Source organism: Centrocercus urophasianus, unplaced genomic scaffold, assembly GCF_019232065.1.
Source record: "Centrocercus urophasianus isolate 14NV4802_14NV808 unplaced genomic scaffold, USGS_Curo_1.0 seq_17, whole genome shotgun sequence".
Classification (NCBI taxonomy): Eukaryota; Metazoa; Chordata; class Aves; order Galliformes; family Phasianidae; genus Centrocercus; species Centrocercus urophasianus.
Window position 1 is genome coordinate 10,848,463 of NW_024884722.1, and position 19,821 is coordinate 10,868,283.

The 19,821-nt window shown below is 40.8% G+C and overlaps 1 protein-coding gene across 1 annotated transcript in view; it reads right to left on the reverse strand.

Annotated features, from left to right (window-relative positions):
• The window catches only part of SORCS3 (sortilin related VPS10 domain containing receptor 3), a 271,115-nt gene that overhangs the window by 153,255 nt on the left and 98,039 nt on the right, over positions 1–19,821 (reverse strand). The window contains 1 exon segment of the mRNA XM_042818330.1: positions 1,628–1,727. Coding sequence (XP_042674264.1) covers positions 1,628–1,727 — 100 coding nt within the window.

Genomic DNA, 19,821 nt, shown 5'->3' on the forward strand with positions numbered 1-19,821 from the left:
TGCTTGGGATGCTTTGCTGGCCAACAAGGTGGAGCCCGCTCCAGACTAGGGCAAACCACCTGTTTAACCACGCATGGTAAATATATTTAGCAGAGGTAGAAAGAATGAAAACAAGCTGTTCCCACAGCAACCACACTAAAGCTGGTTTCCTAAGGTTTTTCCTTACAGTTTGTCTCTACATTTCAAAAGATTTTTTGGAAGGGAGGAGAGGAGGGAAGACAGACAGACAAAAAAGAAGAGGGAGAAAGACCACTAATCTGTAATGCTCGATAGCTTGAAAAACTGCTAAAAGATAATCATTTATCCTAGTACTGTGATTTATGAGGGAGACTTTACATCAGTGACGTAGATTTGTAACCAAGCACATTGCCTCCAATTCTGGGTGGGCAGAGTTGCTTTGGAAACAGAATGAAGCAGCATTAACTCTTCAGTGCACACAATGTTGGTTCTAGCAAGGAGTGCAAAGGCCAGGAGAGTTTGTTAGGAAACATCTTCATTCCATTTTGCTCAGAACAAAGAAGTCAAAGTAGTTTTCATCTTCTGCACTGGAAAATCTATAAGCTTCCTCCTGTCCACCACCTTCTCCTTTGCCTCTTTAAACTCAAAGGCACACATTTTATCCTATAATAATCAGAGCTATGACTGCTTTAAGGTTGCACACACTGAAATAAGCATCAATCTTGAAATCTCTGTGGCTGGACCAGTGATGGAACAAACAATAGCAGTAATAATGATAGTAGGAGCAGCAGAATGCAAATTTGGAAAATTAACAAGGGAGACAACAGCTAGGCAGTTTGGATGTGATGAGACAGAATGCGTTGCGCCCCATCCAAACAGCTCTAACCACTGCCAACATTTTGCCATGAGCCACAGCCCTCCCACATTTATTTCTGTGGGTAGGTGTGTGCATCTTTGTCCCATCACTTCCCTTGAATCCACACAGGCTGTAATTTTAAACCAAAAAAGCTTTGAGTAGCAACTCCTGTGCTGAGAAAGAACTCTGAGCCAGACAGAACCCTAATTGCATCACATGGAAAGCATGAACAGGTGGGTGAAAGCCATGACTTCTCTTCTATACCCTCGAATCACATCTTACTTCTCTCACCCACTTGCCTGAACATATTCTTCTTTTGGCTCCTTGATGCGATATAACTAATCAAAATTAAAATTACATTTCTACCTCCAACTTCAACTTCAACTTCCAACTTCCAATGTCACAAAGCCAGAAAATATATAAACACCAAATGCAGGAAGAAATGTTCTTTACCTTGCTATTTCTACTAATAAAGAGACAGAGAAGGCAAACAGAGGTGTATTAGCTGAAGTCAGGGTAAGCAAGAAGCATTTGTGTGCATTTGGCTTCTTTACAGGTGTAAAGTCAAAAGCAAATAAAAGCAACTCTTTTACTCCTTTAATTTATTCAGCAGGAGATTAAGGACTCCACCCCTATTGTGAGTAAAACAGGCATAATTCTACTGAAATCTGTTATACTAGTGTAACTTAGACAGCAGAGTCAGGCTCCCAGGAATTGACAGTAGATTTGACTTTAGGATCATAATTTCTCTCAGAAGGAACAAGAAGTCATTATTTTGTTTCTACATCTACCAGCTTGATGGCTCTCCCTTACCTTCCTCTTGTTAGTGGGACATACATAAAAGTAGCTCAGCACAGTCTTCAGGCCTACTTTGTCATTTAGCTTTTCGTAGGTAGTGCCGTAGTCTGTTGACCTGGAGAAAAGAGGAGACAAAAAGAGTGTATGTGGTTATTGTGGGAAGGAAAATGACTGTGTGAACAGACAGGTTGCAGCTTGAACATTATTAACCTTGGAATAGAAGCTTTTGTGCTTCATTCAGGATTGCAAGTGGAAAAGAAGAAACTTGTGTCCTTTGGGACAAGATCTGTCACTGCATCAGTTGATCCTACAGCACCTGGGGAGCTGTGGTCTACCCATGAAGATTTCTGTGGACTCTGCACTCACACACTGGTGGGGGATTGTAAACGGTATCTATGCAAAGAGTCTGATCTCAGCAGTATCCTTAGCACAAATTCCTTTTTCAGACAAATCCAGCAGAAGGATCCAAATTAAACTCATCAACAAAAATTTTAAGTAGGCTGATTTTTGACTTTGAGATGGGGATACAAATGTGGCTCAGAATTGTAACAGCTGAATTCATGTATAGATATAAATGTACCTAAACTGGCAGCTTGAGTCCTTAGTCACCCCATCCTACTCTGTGCCAGGAACTGAGTTTTTCTGAGATGCAGAGACAGTCAGGCCCCTACACAAGCAAATCCCACTCAGAAGAGCAGATGATCTGGGGGTGGCATTACTCGTTCATGACTGGGGGAAAAAAAAAGAAAAAGAAAAAAAAAGAAAAAAAAAATAGTTGCTTTGTCACAGAGGGTTTTCTGTAGTTTCCTCCCCCTCATTTGTGGGCATGTTCGAAACCTCACTTTGCCCTGCTTGTTTCTTTTCTGCTTTCACACACTGCTTATTATAACAAACAAGGTTTTTCCCACCAGAACAAATTCACAACTATGCAGGCCAGGATTCAGAGGTCAACACCAGGTGCTTTAGAAGGGTATGAATCTGCACAAACAGCCAAATTGCCATGTCCAAACTATACACAGAGCCCAGCTCCAGACCCTATGCAGCTTCTATTGTATAGACAGAAAAAATACAAACCTCAGCAGGCGGACAAGAAAAGATTCATAGAAAGCCTGCCTGGATGTATCTATGATGTTATTAAGATCAGAATTCACAGCCCTTGCCCTCCTTTCCCTACTCACCCTTTCTTTTTACTCAACGAGCATTTAGAGAACATCCAGCACCTTTCCTAATAACTAGCTGATGCCGGTCTCCAGCATTTTGTTCTGCCTCAGACCAGTCCCTGTTCTTTGTCTGGCAGAGCAATGGTCCATATTACCCTTCTGGCATCCACATGAACAGTACCACTGTGCCCAGGAGCTCCACACACCCACTCGGGTGGCTGCAAAACTGAATGTTGCCAGGACCCTCACCTGGCTCCATCAAGTCTCCTGGCTGCCACTGCAGGCCAGAATGACACCAAAATACTGAAATAGAGCCGCTCAATATTGATGCTTAATATTCTTTTATACTAATGTATAGTATTGATATTCACTGGGTGCACAGAAATATCTTAAAGGCTATCACAGTAACATACTGCATTTCTGTAGCAGTTTCCTACACAAAGGATTGGAAACTTTTTTGTCTCACTAGGTGCCAATGCAACACAAATTACTTAGCAGATTTCCTTCTCCAGGAAAGCTTCAAACTGAAGCAGTTTGATTAATAAAACAAAATAATCCAAGCCGATCAATTCCACTACACAAGGCCTCCGATACACATTAATTCAACAGGTCAGGAATCTTTAAGGAACAGCAGGCCCAAAGCAGTGTGTAAAAGACAGAGAGCACGTACTAAGTTTTTTCCTTCATTGCACTCTTTCAACTGCACTGAAGCTCCAAACAAGCCACATCTGTGGCCACACATGTACAAGTCACCATTCAGAGAAAGAGATCACCGGTTTCAATCAGCATTCAAAGAGAATACAAATAATAAATTAATATTCTCACAGAGCTACTTTAGTTTTGTTCTCCTAGTCTTTTTCAGATCTCCCAAAATGCCTTGCACTTTTAAAGATGCAGGCTGGATGCCCTAATGACTCTTTCTCATTAAACCATTATCACTCATTGCATTTGCCCTTTGAAAGAATAGATAGAAAGGAAGTAGGATCATTATTTCATTAGCTTCTCCAAGGCTTTCTTTATTATCATGACAGTCATCATTGGCTTCATAGAAACGTCTCAAAGGATATCACAATAATATACTGTATTTTCATAGCTCTTTCCCATCCCAAGAAGCTGAAGCTTTTGTTTTGTGTCAATCCATTCAAACTAACAAACTCCCAAAGGGCCATACTGGGAAATATCATCTCCATTCTAGAAATGAAGGAACCAAAAGCTTGCACAGGTAATACTGCGTTTTTTTCAAACGCAGGCATCTACAAATAGCCTTTCCAGCTTCTTTAATCACCAGGTACAGAGCTTGATAAACAAACCTGCTGACTCCTAACACCACTGAATTCCCTAATTCGAAAACAAGTGTTTACCAAGGCACAAAAAAAAGAGAAAAGAAGGAGAAGAAGAAGAAATAGAAATCTGGAAACTCAGTCTAATTTAAACAACTCAGCCCTGAACACTTTCAGAGGTGTGAACCACAGGTGGAATTGAACAGTTTGGGCTCTGACATACAGACCTGAGCCAGCTACTTCCAATATTATAATAATTGTTCATCGCAGGCATAGGGATGTGAAGCAGAGGTGTGGAATCCTCCCCTCAGATGGGCTCCATCTCAGAGCTCTGTCAGGCAGAGCAAAAGAGTTTGTTTGTTTGCAGCCTTAGCTATTAAGCTATAAAGACACGCTATAAAATATATCATCAATCTCCTAGAAGCAAAAGAGCTACAAATGCTGACCAGATTGCTGGGAGGGACAAGTCATCTTTCTGGAGGATGTGTGTGGCTGACTGTCCTGTGAGAAATCTTCTCTGTGTCTGTGACTCTCCCCACTATATGTGAAGAAGGAACAGCCATGGTATTGACTTGAGATTATCAGTGTTTTACACTTGAAACCTTGTGCATCCACCTCCAGATCAGATTTACAGCATGCACACACCTGAAACCCCACATTGAGAACCATGTGGATGCGCAGCTCCACTTAAACAAACAGGAGAACATGACAGCTCCATGCACCTTGCACACACCAGGAGCACACATAGCTCAGATTAACATTTTCTTCCCTCCACCTGTGCATGCAAACTACCTGCCTGCAGTTGCCTTTCTCCCTATGTCCTCTGAAGAACTTCTTGTTTTCAGCCATTGGCCAATTTTCTCCCAGTTTGACAGAGCAACAGAAACCCTAGACTAATGAAGCTTCCACAAATTTCATGAAAAACAGCAGCCAGCAAAAAGAGAGGAAACTCATTCATGCTCAGAAAAAAGCTGCAGCATGAAACCAAATCCCATGAGACACAAGAGCAGGCACAGCTCTGAACATCCAGCTGCAGGAAAACATTCAAACACAGCTCACATGTTAATGCACTACAAAGAATCCATCAGCACAACACAAGGAGGCAGGCTGCTGAGCTTCCATTGCTTTTGAAAATTTGTTTCTGTCTCTTGCCTGTCTTCTCCCTCAAGCTACGGTCCCTGAGATAAAGGCATTTCTCAAATCAAAGTCCAGGTGGCCCATCCCCTGGGGCAGCCCCTTTGGTCAGCTCCTTTAGTGCCTGCAAGTGGCTTAGATCTCAGACAAAGCCAGTTTAGCAGTAACTCCATTACCCTGCTCTACACCACAGTAGCAGAAGGGTTGCAGAGTCCTAAATCAGGAATAAGGCTGTCTGCACAACAATTTTAATACAGACAGGGTGGAGGGCTGCTCCTCAAAAAGCTACAGATACCTAGCGGCAAACAAGGAGAAGCTTTGCCTGGGGATTGTAGGTTCCTTTACTGTAAAACAAGGGAGGGAGAATGGGATGCTGCTCAAGCAGCGGTCCTCAGGACTCCCTGCTTGAAAGAGCAATGGTGCTATGTCTCTGCCATGCTGAAGCTTTTGAAATAAAGTGAGATTATTTCTTTTTCTCCCTTGTTTAATATTTTAGCCTTGTTCCTGTCTTTCGTGGACTATGACCACTTACGGCTGAACATCCTTCACTTCCAAAGCCTTTTTCATATTTAGATACAACAGAGATAAACAATCTTTCCTGTCCTAGGTTTGCTTATAAGCCTGTACAAAGTCAGAGTTGGGACAAAGTCAGAGACTTAGGCAGTCAAAGGCCTGGAACAGAAACAGAACTCCAGAATAGACTTTTTCTTTTCCCTTTACTTAGGTCAGAAGAATGGCTCTACCAGGTCAGCTCAAAGGATCATCTAACCCCATGGGCAGGATGTTATGAGCCCTATTTCTAATACTATCAAAATCAGCTGTGATGGAGCTAACCAACAGAATTCAGTCCTTTGCCCTTCCCTCTCTGCAGCTGACAAATCTGGATCTGGACACTGTAAAACGAAAGTATCCACAGAAGCCCTGTGGGGTTATACTTGATTACTTAACAGACAAAATCCAAGTAACAGTACTCTGTGAATCTTTCCTTTTGCAGAGCTTCTCCTTCACCCAAACACGATTACTGAGTGACTCTAATAAATGTCATATTGCAATACTGTAGATCTACAAAAAGAAACTACTTCCTCTTTTTATCCCCATTCCACTAAAGAAAACTAAGGACAGTAATGAACATCTGTGAAAAAGAACACAAAAGCAAGAAGATGGTGCAGCTCCCCAGTATAGGTTCCCAGCCTAGAGCAAACTGTTGATCACAGATTTCCTAAATTGAAGATGATGCCTTTGTGTACAAAAGCCATCAGTGGCCTTTTAGTTCCATAAATGTCTAACCTCCCACAGAGAAACTCCTGGCAACTTCACCATCCTGTGGTAATAAATACCCACAACCTACCCGCATGTGTTATATTAAGAGATGATCCCCCTTGTTTTAACTTGATAACATAATTCAAAGCCCACTGGCACAGCTTAATGAGAGTGAAACCATGGAACCACATCTGCCATTTGTGTTTTCACTGATTCTTGTCATATTTATTCCCTACATATTCAGCAGTCCAGAAACTCCCAATTTATTTAGCCACTCCTGGCAGAAATTATTTTTCTCTCTAATCGTCCTGTAACTATTCTTTCTAGTCCAATTACATCTTTTGTTATGAAGCTTATTCTGCTCAGAGAATAAGCTCTACAATTTTTTCTTGGTTTAAAAAAAAAAAAAAAAGCTATTCATTTAACATCATATTAAAAAAAAAAAAAAAAAAAATCACTTTCCACCTTTATACCAAAGGTGACTTTCTTTATAGTTCTGGAACTCAGAAATTCTGGTCACTTTCACTTTCAAGAACTGACTACCTGTTTCAAAACTACCTACAACCATAGGTGTTAATGGGGAGAAAAGTTCAAGCAGATCATAGTTCTGGTGTTTCCTCTTGGAAATATATATATTTTTCCTTTTAAATTTCATGCCATTTGATTACTCTTTCCTCACTTTTTTTAAAAATTAATGACTATTTCTGTCACCAAACTTCTGAATGACTTGAAGATGACCTTTGTTGATAAATTTCTACTTATGACGTGCGGTAGAGATTGGCAAGGCAAGATGATCTTACATAATGCTTTAGTCATTCTGATTCACAGTTGAGAATGAAGGAGATAAGACACTCCCAACTAGCAAAAATGGCCTCCTCTTTTTTTTTCCTCCAGATTCCTCCTTTTTTCCCTGCTTTTCTCTTTTTTTTTTTTTATTTTTTTTTTTAAACTTACACTTTAACTCTCACAGGGAAATGTTTACATCAAACACTCATTCCTCTGTAGAAATGACTGCTCAGAATGGCACCAACCCAATCTCTGGAGATGCCATGAGCGTGGAACACAAGCTCTTGTTCATCAGTGGTGAAAATGCATGGTAAGTGTTGAAAAATACTGTTCTGTAACTGAGAATTTGCTCTGTCAAGTAATGTTAGTGTGGTCATTGCATTTGCTGTAGCTTCCATGGAAATAAATAGTTAGGTATCACTTTCAGAGATACCTACATATAATAGAGGCAGTGTACTTTTGCTGTGGGACACAGATTTGGCTAAAGGCAGCTCTAAACTTCTCACCATTTTGCTTCAACTAAAAATGGCATTTTCTTTTTTTTTTTTTTTTTCCTGAGGTTGAAAAAACAAACCAAACTAATGCATCCTATTAACTCATGGCAGGCAAGCATCTGAACTATAACACCCAGGTTGGTCTAAAAGCTACTGCAAAGTATGCACTTCATTTAGCAAAACTCAGATCCTGATCAAAGCAAGCAGGCTGCAGGCATACTGGTTCCTAAGCATTGTTTTATATTCTGCTGCAGAATAACCCACAATAAGGAAGCAGAAGAGCAACAAAGACTGGTGTCTCCTATTGTGATGCTAAAGTAAGTACTTCCACAGTAAGAATCCAAATCTTCTGTACCTTGGAGGTTTGTCTGAACTTAATTTTATCTACCTGTGAACTGGTTATTTAACTCTAACTCTCAAGACTATCCACATGTATTGGGTCAACATGGCAAGGTTTTGGGAGCTGGGGTTTGCTGGGGTGATAAGTTAAGAGCCAGCTCCAGCTGCTTCAAAAGAGACCAACTGCTGATCAGAACCAAGTCACAAGCAACACTGGTTGTGCCTGTGGGAGAGCAGATTTAAGAAAGGAGTGAAAAAAAACTGCTCTTCAACAGCAGCTGGGAGAGAATCACCTGTTTGTCAAGTCTGACCTGAGACAAGGACACTGCATTCTTGCAAACACCACCCAGAAAGTTCAATTCCCAGGAAACAGGGATGATGTGGAACTAAGGCATTCTGGCTTCACAAAGGTCTCTTTTCTTACCACTTTGATCACTTCAGTACCGTGACACGTATGGAAAAGGATTACTGTTATACAGCCCTGAAGCACCTCATCATTACTCCCTTCCCATTTGTTCTAAAAAATCTGACATATTTATTATGTTCTTCATTCCAATGTATTCTGATTTTCCAAAGAAGTGTCACTTCTGACATAACACAAGGTGTGTTAACTTTTTCAAACTGTGAATCGCTCAAAAATGATGTAGTTAAAAAGAGAGCAGCATGGAGGTGGTACGGACCAGTGCCTGTCATAGATATTACAAGTCAGACAACTTCCAAACAACTTATACAGTCAGCCTGCAACACTTTCCACTCCCTACCTCAGCTGACCCCACAAGCCTGACACCTCACTCTCAGCGCTGCACCCACACAACCTGAACAGAACTACAGGATCCCATCTGACCTGAGGTAAGGCTCTTTAGTCCACCAATTTCTCTTCCATTTAACTAACTTAGCTCCATGGGACAAGATTGCCTCTTACTGTATCCAAAACAATAAGAAATAAAAAGAAAAAAATGTTCAAGAGATGCAACTACCTGAGGAGATAGAGGGCTGACAGACAATACAAGAAGATCTTCCCGGTTGCAGGAACAAGTCTACCTCCAGTCACAACAAAAGTGAGAGTCTCTACTTACTGTTTTACAAACAGTAAGACAGATTCTCAGCTAAAGTCATCATGATCCTAGTAAATTCAGATTAATGGCAGATATGCATTAACGTACAGTTGGCAGATCTACACTAATTTACACAGTAGAGGTCAGTATACCTGAGTTTCTAAAGCGGTACTTTTGCTGTTTATATCAATGTTAATAAACAATTGTGATCCATATGGTAGATTCTCAACATGGAAACCTACCCAGCTGCTCGTGAGTTTGGGGCAGCTCAGATTGCACATATGTGAACATTACTGTACTCTTGTGCCTTCAGTCCCCACTGTTTAATAATTTTCAAGCCACGATTGGTTCAAGCTTAATTTTGCCCCAGAAAAGCCTCCTTTTCTGCCACCCTTCTTTCTCAGCACTCAGACGCTTATCTAACGCAAAACACTTTGCCTTGGGAGAATAAAGCAGTTGAATTTTTTTCAGACAGAAGATCAATAAAGTGGAAACAGCTTGAAAAGTCAATCTGCTCCAGCAGTCCCCCAGGAGATGGCTTGATGATTGTCATTTTAATGAAGGAATAGTAAACGGAGCACAAGGAAATGCACATCCCATCCAAATTCACAAGGGAGGATACCTTAGGCTGAAAAGCAGGGAAAGAAGAGGAAGCACTCAAGGAGAGCAGACATCTCTCTAGTTTGATAGGCCATATCAAGCAGCAGTCAGGCTAGTAAGAGCTAACAATTTTCCTAAAACTGAGAATACTGCTCTAGTAATACACTGCAGAATGATATTTCCTTTAGGTATCGGATGAGAAATATTTTTGTTCAGGCCCTGAAGCACAAAGATTAATAGCCCCGATGCCGTTGCTCCTAAGTAGTGTGCTGGAAATATGTTTCTTATTCATGATGAAGTCATGACTTGTATCTAAATGGTTTTCTGAGGAGCTAAGCATCCTGCATATTATCAAGGCAAATGGAAAGGGAAAACTGACTTGTGATGCAAGATGCTACAGTCCTGTTTCCTAGGCATGCCATGGAGTTTCTTTGTCTTTGATTTTAGTCATCATTCAGCTATTTATGGAAAGGATCAAACTCACAAACAGGTAGAAAGTGGACTATGAGGGTCACTGAATTAAAAATTATGTTTCACTAAGCACACTGGAAGACTTGGAGATCTGCAAGTTTCTGACTTTCCCAGACTTTCAACTTGGTTGCGATCTTTCTTCTGGAGTTACACACAGTGACATATTTTGCTGTTCCAACTACACAGGTTGGATGATGGCAGTTCCCACAAAGATTCACACAGATTATGGACATTTCAGCTATAAACTGTGATCAACACTTCACTAGCCATGACAGATTAACAGGAATTACTGTGTGAAGTCCTCTGCCCTGCACCATGCCAGAGGTCAGAATACATCAATATAATTGCCTATTTTGGCTTTCAAGTCAATGACTCGTGTTTGGGGCCTTTGGCCATGCTTTCTACTTGAAGTCATATTCCTGTTCCACTCAGAATTTGTCTGTTTATGGACTGTTACTCACATTTTGCTTCCACAGATCCATGCCTTCAAGTAAATTAGAGCAAAACTCCTTACACAATACAAGGGGCCTCTAATTGCATTTTCTCACTGCATAGTTCCTTCAAAACTCCTGAGCAGCTTTAAAGCAGAGGCACTGAAGTTCTTTCAGTCATGTTACTTAGTACAGAAGAGAAACTGCTTTTTTCCTTTATTCCACCTGATGCTCTACTTAACTCAATGCTTCAAAAGGCAATGAGAAAATGAATCATGATGCTACATTCCTGAATGGCACCATTAAGACCCTAGGGATAATGTCAGCATAAAGGGTCACCCATCTTTCAGCAGGTAGATTGCAATAGCCTGTGATTAATTAGGAAGTAGTGGCAGCTCATAATTAGCCACTTCCTAATCCTTTTTAGTTGCCTTACCAGAAAGCACGTGGTTTGTTTTAACATCAGCTTTAACATTCTGGGAATGAACCTTCCTGCAGGTTGAACACTCCTAATCCTAATAACTACCCATAGCAGGGGCAGTTGGCAGGCTTGTCTCTGCACATCTCTAAAGGTTTTGTTCTGCAGGCAGTTAAGAGAATAAAATACAGGTACTACAGAGGAAGGTACGCACTGTGCCACAATTATTTGGAACCAAAACCTTTGTAACAACTGAGATATCAGTGCAAAAGCATGTTGAGCACTCAAAGACATAAGGAAAGCAGCGCATCGCTGTGACTTATTGCAAAGAGTTGTGGCAGTGATGGGAGCCATGAATTCAGGGTGGATGAACTACCTTCCACCATTCCCTCCCTTCAGGAGGACTCTGGGAGTAGGTTCAGACAAGAAACCTACTGGATTCACATAGAATGTCATCTGAAATCCGAGAACCTTTATCAACACCACTGCGTTGAGTACACTCCTTGACTGCACATGGTTTAGTGTTAGAAACTACCTATCACATCCAAAACTGAAAGCTTCAGTACATTACAGTATGCTCCTCACAGCCTTCACTACATGTGGCCATATCACCCACTCTTAACTAAGTACCAGAGTGGACCTACGTCATTTAGCTAGATGCAAATATAAATAGATAGGCGAGATAATCTTCCACTAAAGAATAAAGGCCAGTAGTCAACCAAACTTCCCCCAACCCATTCCTTCTCTTTCCCTCATACTTTTATAGCCCTTCTGTTTGTGTTTACATTAACCTCTTCCCATGCAGTCAGGAAGCGCCTTTCCCCAGACTCCATAGACTTGTTTATTTATTTGTTCTTGATTCAGAGGTAAAGGATTGTTTCCATGTTAACGAGCTAAAATCATGGATCAATAAATTCACACTGAGGCTTAAGTGCTGTGATTATTGAAAGAGGGAACACAGAAAGAGATGTTACATCATGTACAAGTGCATCTATTACACAGTTGCTAAGCTTTAAACAACGCATTTGTAACAATCAGAGTAGCATGGTAAAATAACAGCTGTCTCTTCAAGACAACAGTAAATGTATTGGGGAGTGTTATCCAAAAGAGTTATTTCTTAGTCCATATTTTCCTACATAACTGATGCTGAAGATTGAGCAAGTAAATAATGATGAGTTTTTCCTACAAGTAATTATTTTGCAGAGATTACACTCTAATAGCTCTAGTACACTAAATATTTACAGGAATTAATCTCCTTTCCTCACAAATAAGGGCAAATGACAAACACAGGTTTCTTTGCCCACCCAACCTTCCCCTTCCCTCCTCCCCCAATCTTTTTTATTTCTAAACCATATTCTGCAACCACTTATCAGGTTCCCTGCAGCAAAAATGGGAAAAAATGTCAAATGCACTGCTGGGAATGGGATCTCATCCTTAATGACATCATCAATAATTGCTGTCACCAGCTAATATCAGAGTTGCAACCTTACAGGGAAGATAAAGAGGCAGGGTTTTTTAGACTGTGCTTTCTAGACAGGCTCTAAATGTGATTTTTGCTACATGGTCTTAAATGCTGCCCCAGTAGCTCATAGGAAAGCAAAAACTAAAAGCAGATTGAAGCTATACAGGGAGTACTAAACCTAGGGTCGTCCTGTGGATGTCCCAGAACAGTGCTGGACTCAGAAAACAGGAGGTAAACACAGTAAAGGCTGTCCTACAGCAAAGCTTACACCTTTGATGGCAGTTCCTTGGCACCAAAGGCATCCCCAGGCAGCTGCTTCTTCATGCAAACATATTCCAATAATTCCCCAGCCATCATGGCCCAGATGTCCCTTAAGACTTTTCTAAATTGAGGCTGCATTGTAAACCACTGAAGAGTTATTTAGCAACTCAGACCTTGTCATCACAATCTAGATATCATTAAGAAAATGTGTACTACAAGATTCTTTTCAGAAGAGACTGAACAGCTCTTAGTTATAGCCTGAGGCTGAAGACTCGAGATCAGTGCCTCTGCAAACACCTGCAGCTTGGGAGCCCTGACACTACCTGCAATGAGCACAGACCTTCCCTCACATCAACAAGCTGTAAACCAGCAACACTGCTTCCATTTCATACGATACATGAAGGCCTGATACTGACAATCTCCATGCTTTTATACAACAAACCAAGAACAAACCAGTTGTTTGAGTGCTTCTCTGTTCCTTCCCAGTGCAACCAAGCATGCTCTTCAGATGAACAGAGGGGGAAACAGGCACACCCTGTCAGCTTTCGTTTCAGCTGGGAAGTAGCAGCTCCCAAGCCCAGATGTTTGGGGTCATTATGTCTTCTCAGGTGATTCAATGATTAATTCCCTCTCAGAATTAATATATTAAACAACAGATAACAATGGAGAGACAAGCAGTATGCTGGCAAATCACCCTGAACTTCAGATTTTAGAGTCCCCCCCTAATTAATACTCGACACGTCACAAATTTGTTGCTCCAAACCATGCACCTCCTTTTACTGCTCACGCCTTTCCACAAAAACACAGTGCTTTGGCTCATCCTTTAAAAAAGGTATGTATACGACAAGAGACAGAAGATCAATGTTCAGTTGATGGGAAAGTCTAGACTATATGTCTCTTTAGTTACATGCACTAAACACAAGAATATATTTTCATTGGTGAAAACATTCATCATTGTGGAACTGTTTGGACCCAATATACAACAGTTTGGCCCATGTTCATGTCAGGATAGTCACTTCCAAGACTCTAAGCAAGGGCACATCTCAGAAACAAGATATAACGTGCTCCCTTTGCCCATAGCTGGGAAATGTGACCTGTTCCCAGCTCTGCCCTCGGGCTCATCTCTGCACTCCTTACTATCATTGCAATCAATCATTCACCAACACCAAATAAACATGAATAATAGAGCAAGAAAGATTTCTGCTGTGCTGCAAACAGAGGTTCTCCACAGCCACTCCTCTCTGAAAACAAAGACTCAATATTTGATGTGTCATGCAGCTTTCCACTGATGGTTCCAAAAGCATCACATGGTTGAGCTGTACCTTTTCCAATCTCAGTGGCTCACTGAGCAAGACAGGTAGAGCAGATTCTATCATCTCAACAAGAAAGGGAAAGAAAAGTTTCATCTATAATAATGATTGCTCTGCTTGGGCAAGCTAAACCTTTTGGACTGCATTACCCCTAAGCCACGGCTATCCGTTATCCAATGCAAATCGAGAGCTGTATTTATACTATACTAATAACTTGGAAAAACTTTTTAATATCGGAAGACTTAGCAGAGCAGATGAATGGCTCTGACATGATATCCACGGGATAGAAATTCAATTAAAAACTGCAAGTGGAATGGAAGTGGTAGCAATTGTTCAACACGTATCATGGGGGATTGTTGGAATACAGCTATTAGCTGTGCTGGTTGAGAAATTCTGTTTTCCTTTATGGCAATCTGTTAGCTTGTAGAAAATAAAATTAATAAAAACACAGAATTACTCTCACACTAATAGAACATAGCGAAGCCAAGGGCTAGTTACACGTTTTACAATTATGGTTTAAGTGCATTATACCAAGGAAATTAAAGAGATGTCAGAATTACAATAAAAATGAAAGATTGCTTGGTTCTAAAAGCTGACAGTGTAGCTATCACATGTAGAACATGCTGGTTTGTCCGTTGTCTTCCCCATCACAGCTCTCTAGAATGTTAACAATTATTTCTAATGCTAGAGCTACAGATGTGTTCAGCCCATAGATGGCGTGCACTTGCATAGGAAAGCTACCTTCTGTAAGCAGCATCTCAAATCCATCTTCTGTCTTGGAAAATTAGTTTTACTTCCTGAGTGAAAAGGAGAATGAAGGAAGAATTAATTTAAGGTAGGTGGAGGGCAGAGCTCACTAGGAAATAACTCCCCAAGCCCTGCCAACTTTTGCCAAGTTCCAAAGACAGAAGAGACGGGGACAACTGGGATCTCACTCATTTTAAAATGCTGCATCACAATGAGTCTATTTCAATTCTCTCCTCTACTCTCAGGGTTTCCTGACCTCATTTCTTTGAGTAGATTGCTATGTTCACATTGTAAGTCTCCAAATGGAACTAGGGATCTCATGCTAGTCATTTGGGTCTATCCAGCTTTAGAAAACTAGTTCAGGACACCTGTCTTGGACCTAACACATCCTGACTAAAGCAGATATGAGCACAATGCATAGGGAAGCAGCAAGCAGCGTGGGTACTCTGCAAGCTCTTCTGACTCTAAGGCAGAATTAAGGGCTATTTTAGTAGATTGTTTTTTGGTTTTGGTTTGTTGTTGTTGCTGAGTTGAGTATTTTAGCAACCAATCTCTGAACAATGATTTCTGTTGCTTCCAAGAGCTGTATTTATTACCTATGATGTATAAATACAACACCCTCTGCTCTAGGGAATGACCTAACAGAGGATGCCATGTTTCTCCAGTGCAAGAATTCCAAGTCTAATACCTTAATAAATGCTTTACAGGTCAAACATAGAGAGGCTAGCAACAGCAAAGTGCTCTCTGCTCTCCCTCCTTCCACACAGCTCAGCAGATGGACTGTGCTGAGTGGGCAAGGAGAAGCAGGTTACCACAGACAGGCTTTCAAAGGTGACAACTCTGCAGGTACAGAGATACATTGAGGACACAGCAAAAGGCTGCACTGTGCTGAGTTGGAGAACTATTAAATTATCAGGGTAATATAAAGAGCACACTGTTCTGCCAGCAGCCATAAAGTGGGCCACAAGCACCTGCACTTCTCTTTCCCCACCATTCAAGAGTTATCATCTCTGGCTAGAAGCACTCACTAGGATCATGAAAATGTTTTGTTGTCAACTCCTCTGCTTCAGTTTTCCCACTGAAAAGAGGAGATGAGTACATTGGATGACTTCCATTTTGTCTTTTTAAAAGGCATCTTCTGAGCATTTTGCATGAATAAAATACTTAGCATGACAAACGCGATTAAGCAAGCATAGGAAAAAAAAGAACAGCAAAACTCAGTTAATTTCTTGGGTTACATTCAAAAAACGTTCAATACAGGTTCTTAGGTGAAAAATCATAACTTAAATAGCATGAAGAGATATTGACCACCTGCTGCCAAAGGATGCCAGGGCATTGCTCTCTTCATAGTCCAAAAATTGAAACCATTACACTTTCACTGCAGACAAATAATAGCATCATCACCAGCGTGGCTGTGAATCTCCAGCGTCCTCCACTTTTGCTGCAGCCCCAGGGCTAGCAAGAGCAGGAGGTTCTGCACAAGCTGTCTGTTTACAGCATTGCCTGGGCTGCCTTTATACAGGGGGATGAACAAAAAAGCCAGCAGCCACGTTTGTTATTATCTGTGCTCAGCAGCACCCACTCTCTGTGCCTGTCATATCAGCTGGTCAGAATCCTAACAAAAAGAGAAATCTTCCCCTTGTTCCTGCCACATGCTCACCTCACCTTCAATTCTCAAACACTGATAGAAAGGATTAAAGAGAGTGCTACTTGAAACAAAATGGAGATAGGATTCCAAAACCAATTACCAAAGTATAATCTTGCTCAGATGAGCGTGCTAAGAATAATTACTATTCACAAGATGAATGTTTCTTGAAGATGCATTACAGAAGACTGTGTAACTAAATATCACAACCAATCCTAATTTATTTACCAAACAATTCACATTTAAAAGCTCACCTGAATTTGGGTAAAAGGTACTTGGGAATTTTTGTAGCAGTCAAAAGTTTGGGGAACAGCAAAAACAGGAAAATAAAAAATAACAGGAGAAATAATGAACTTATCACCACTAAAAAGGAGAGGGGACAATAGAGTCCTGCTCCTGACATTATTTACCCTTCACGAAACATCCTTTGATAGAATTGAAAGAATCCCTGATGTGCTTTGTCCAAACAAAAGTTATTTCTAGGAAAGCACAAACTGATGCAGAACAAGAGGGGGCACTTTGCCAGGCACAGAATTTTGTCAGGCTGTCTGTAGTGTCTGTGGGTTGGAGGAAGTCAGCAAATGCAGCATCTGTCACTATACCCCAAAAGTTCTCTCACTTCCCCAGTCTTTCCTTAATTCTCACAGCTGAGGGAGAGTTTACATCAAAGATAGGTGTGACAAAGCCATGATTAAATCAAGGATATGTTTCATCTTCTGTATCCATACTGCTCCATTCTCAGATTGAAGCTGTTTGCAGAAAAAAATAAAAGGCATTCTTATCTTGGCTGCTATGCAATCTGGAGGACAGAATCACAGAATGGCCAGAGTTGGAAGGGACCTCAAGGATCACGAATCTCCAACCCCCCCACCACATGCAGGGCCACCAATCTCCTCATTTAATACCAGACCAGGCTGCCCCACCTGCCAAGTAATCCAAGAGGACGCCCACAGCCAAGTTCCAAGTGCCACAAGCCCTGCAGCCCAACTCCTGAAGCAAGAACACTAAGGTCTCCCCTTGCCACACATCCCTTCAGCACTACTTATGCCTTGACTCCCCACAGCTGCTCTTTGAGAATTTTGAGGTTTTCACATGCTACCAATTCTTGAAGACAATCACGCTGCTGAGCAAGTGATCTAGAATCCAGAGAAGGACCTCTAGCAGCAAAACAAGATACAAAACCCCATCTTCCTTCGGACTGCATTCCCAGGCAACAGCACGTGTACTTCTGGAGAAACTCTGAGCCTCCAAAAACAAGAACAACTCTTCTCTGTCTCGTTACTTTCTCATAAACACATGTTCTGTCTCCAGCAGTCATTTTGCAGGTATTTGCAAGATGCGAGTACAAAAGCTTGGAAGGGAGATAATATTTGCGTTAATCAAGCATTCCCATGCAAGAAATGTACTGTCTCAAAATGAGAGCATCAGAACTGCAATGTTCATTTTATTAACTGATTTATAAAAATGCAATTAACAGCTGAATAGGGTAAAGATCTACTCTATTCTATAAATAAAGTTTTAATCTGCCTTCTTCCTTATCAAAAAAATTATGCTTTAAAATGTGTAGGCCAGATGTACTTTAATGGATATTCTCTGTGCATACTAGAAATGGTTGTATATAAACTGAAAGATTTTCAAAGCAACTACCTAATACAGATGCCCAATTAAACTTAATGAGAGTTGGTCTTCTGCTTAAGTATATTACTTCAACAATCTCAAAATACACTAAGATTTATTGTACCTGGTTTTGCCCTGAAGCATTTTTCTTTTTAAGTACATTTACCTTGCCCCCAGGTCATTCTCTCAGCAGCATCTTTCCTCCAGCCATCCAATCTCATGGCAGAAGCTATCCCATGTGGCCTCTCCAGCCAACCACACAACTTGAACAATAAACTCTGAATACTAAGTACGCAAAGCTCTTACTGTTGATAATTTGTGAAAGAATCAAAGGCCATCCCTTCATATCGAGAGAGTAGGAAAGCATGAAAACTTGCAGACACTAACTAAAAGAATAATGCTTTAGTGCCCCAACTTGAATTTTGGAGAGGTACTTCGGGGCTTTTTATAACAAATGCTTTTGATGAGCCCATGGTTAATGTATTGAGAAAAAAAAAGTCACAGATAAAATTTCTCCATTAGAGACCTGTGAAAGGTCTGGAAGTCCCACCCAATTCCAGCTGCAGTCAGTCACAAAATTCTCTATTTGCAAAAACTGGATACAAAAACTCAAACTAGAAAAGAAGAATTTTATGCTGAATGTCAGTACTGTCCTATAACTTGCAGAATCATCAACAGTCCTGACTGGAGATTCTTCATCAAGATATCTTGATGGACAAAAAAAAAAAAAAAAAAGGTAAAATTGAAACATCACACTCCTGTCAGATAGAAGTTCTAGATAGCACAATTTGGGCCTACTCTGGCATTTCAGCCATGGAAATGTCTTCCAGGTAAGGTGACAGAAATGTCATTGCTCAAACATAAAACCTATCAGGGCACGCAGCACCTATGCAGCAAAGGGAGAGCATAAGTATGCAAAGAAGGTCATTACCTGCAGAGTAATCTGTCATAGTGGCCTCTCATTTGAGTCCTCCCTTAGCAGACAGCAGCAGACACACGAGCCCCAGGCTCACTTGTATTCCACAGCAATCAGTTACAGATGCCGTACCATCATTTATGTTATTTCAAAGTGAATGAAAGTGAGGGATAGCTCACAATTTGCTGCGTAAAAAGACTCTGGCAGAATAAAGCCATATTTGCAGAATGTAAGCAGGGATTTCACAGCGCCAAGTCTTCATTTTTATCACATCAGATAGCTCCTCCTTTCTAAAGGGAACTCAGAGGAAGGATAACTAAAGGTTGTTAAGACTTGCTGCAGCTTTGAGTTTATGATGGCAAACCATTTTTTTTCCCTTAAACTACATGCAACAAATGTTGCTAGGCAGAAAAAGCCAATATAAACACTTGTAAATGCTCTACTGAGAGGCAGAAGGGAAAGAGGTACACCGCGCTGAAAGGACTAGATGAGGTTTTGATTTTAAAACTCTATAAACAACATAACAAGTATTTAATGACAAGGAAACAGAGGTGGCTTTCTCTCTGTACTGCAAATCTACAGTCCAAAATAAACATAGTCCACACCTTATTTTGTGCAGTGTGTGTCCTACCACTGCTCCTGAAAATGTATTGCAAAAGCAAGCAATACACTTAAAATAAAATACTGTAGCCCACAAAGAGAGATTAAAACATCCACACAAAGGGCACAGAGATCTTTTAAAGTAACTAACAATATGAGAAAACACAAGCTGGTTGTTCTGGAATTGCAGAGCTATTTTTTCACTTCATAATGGTCAGACCTG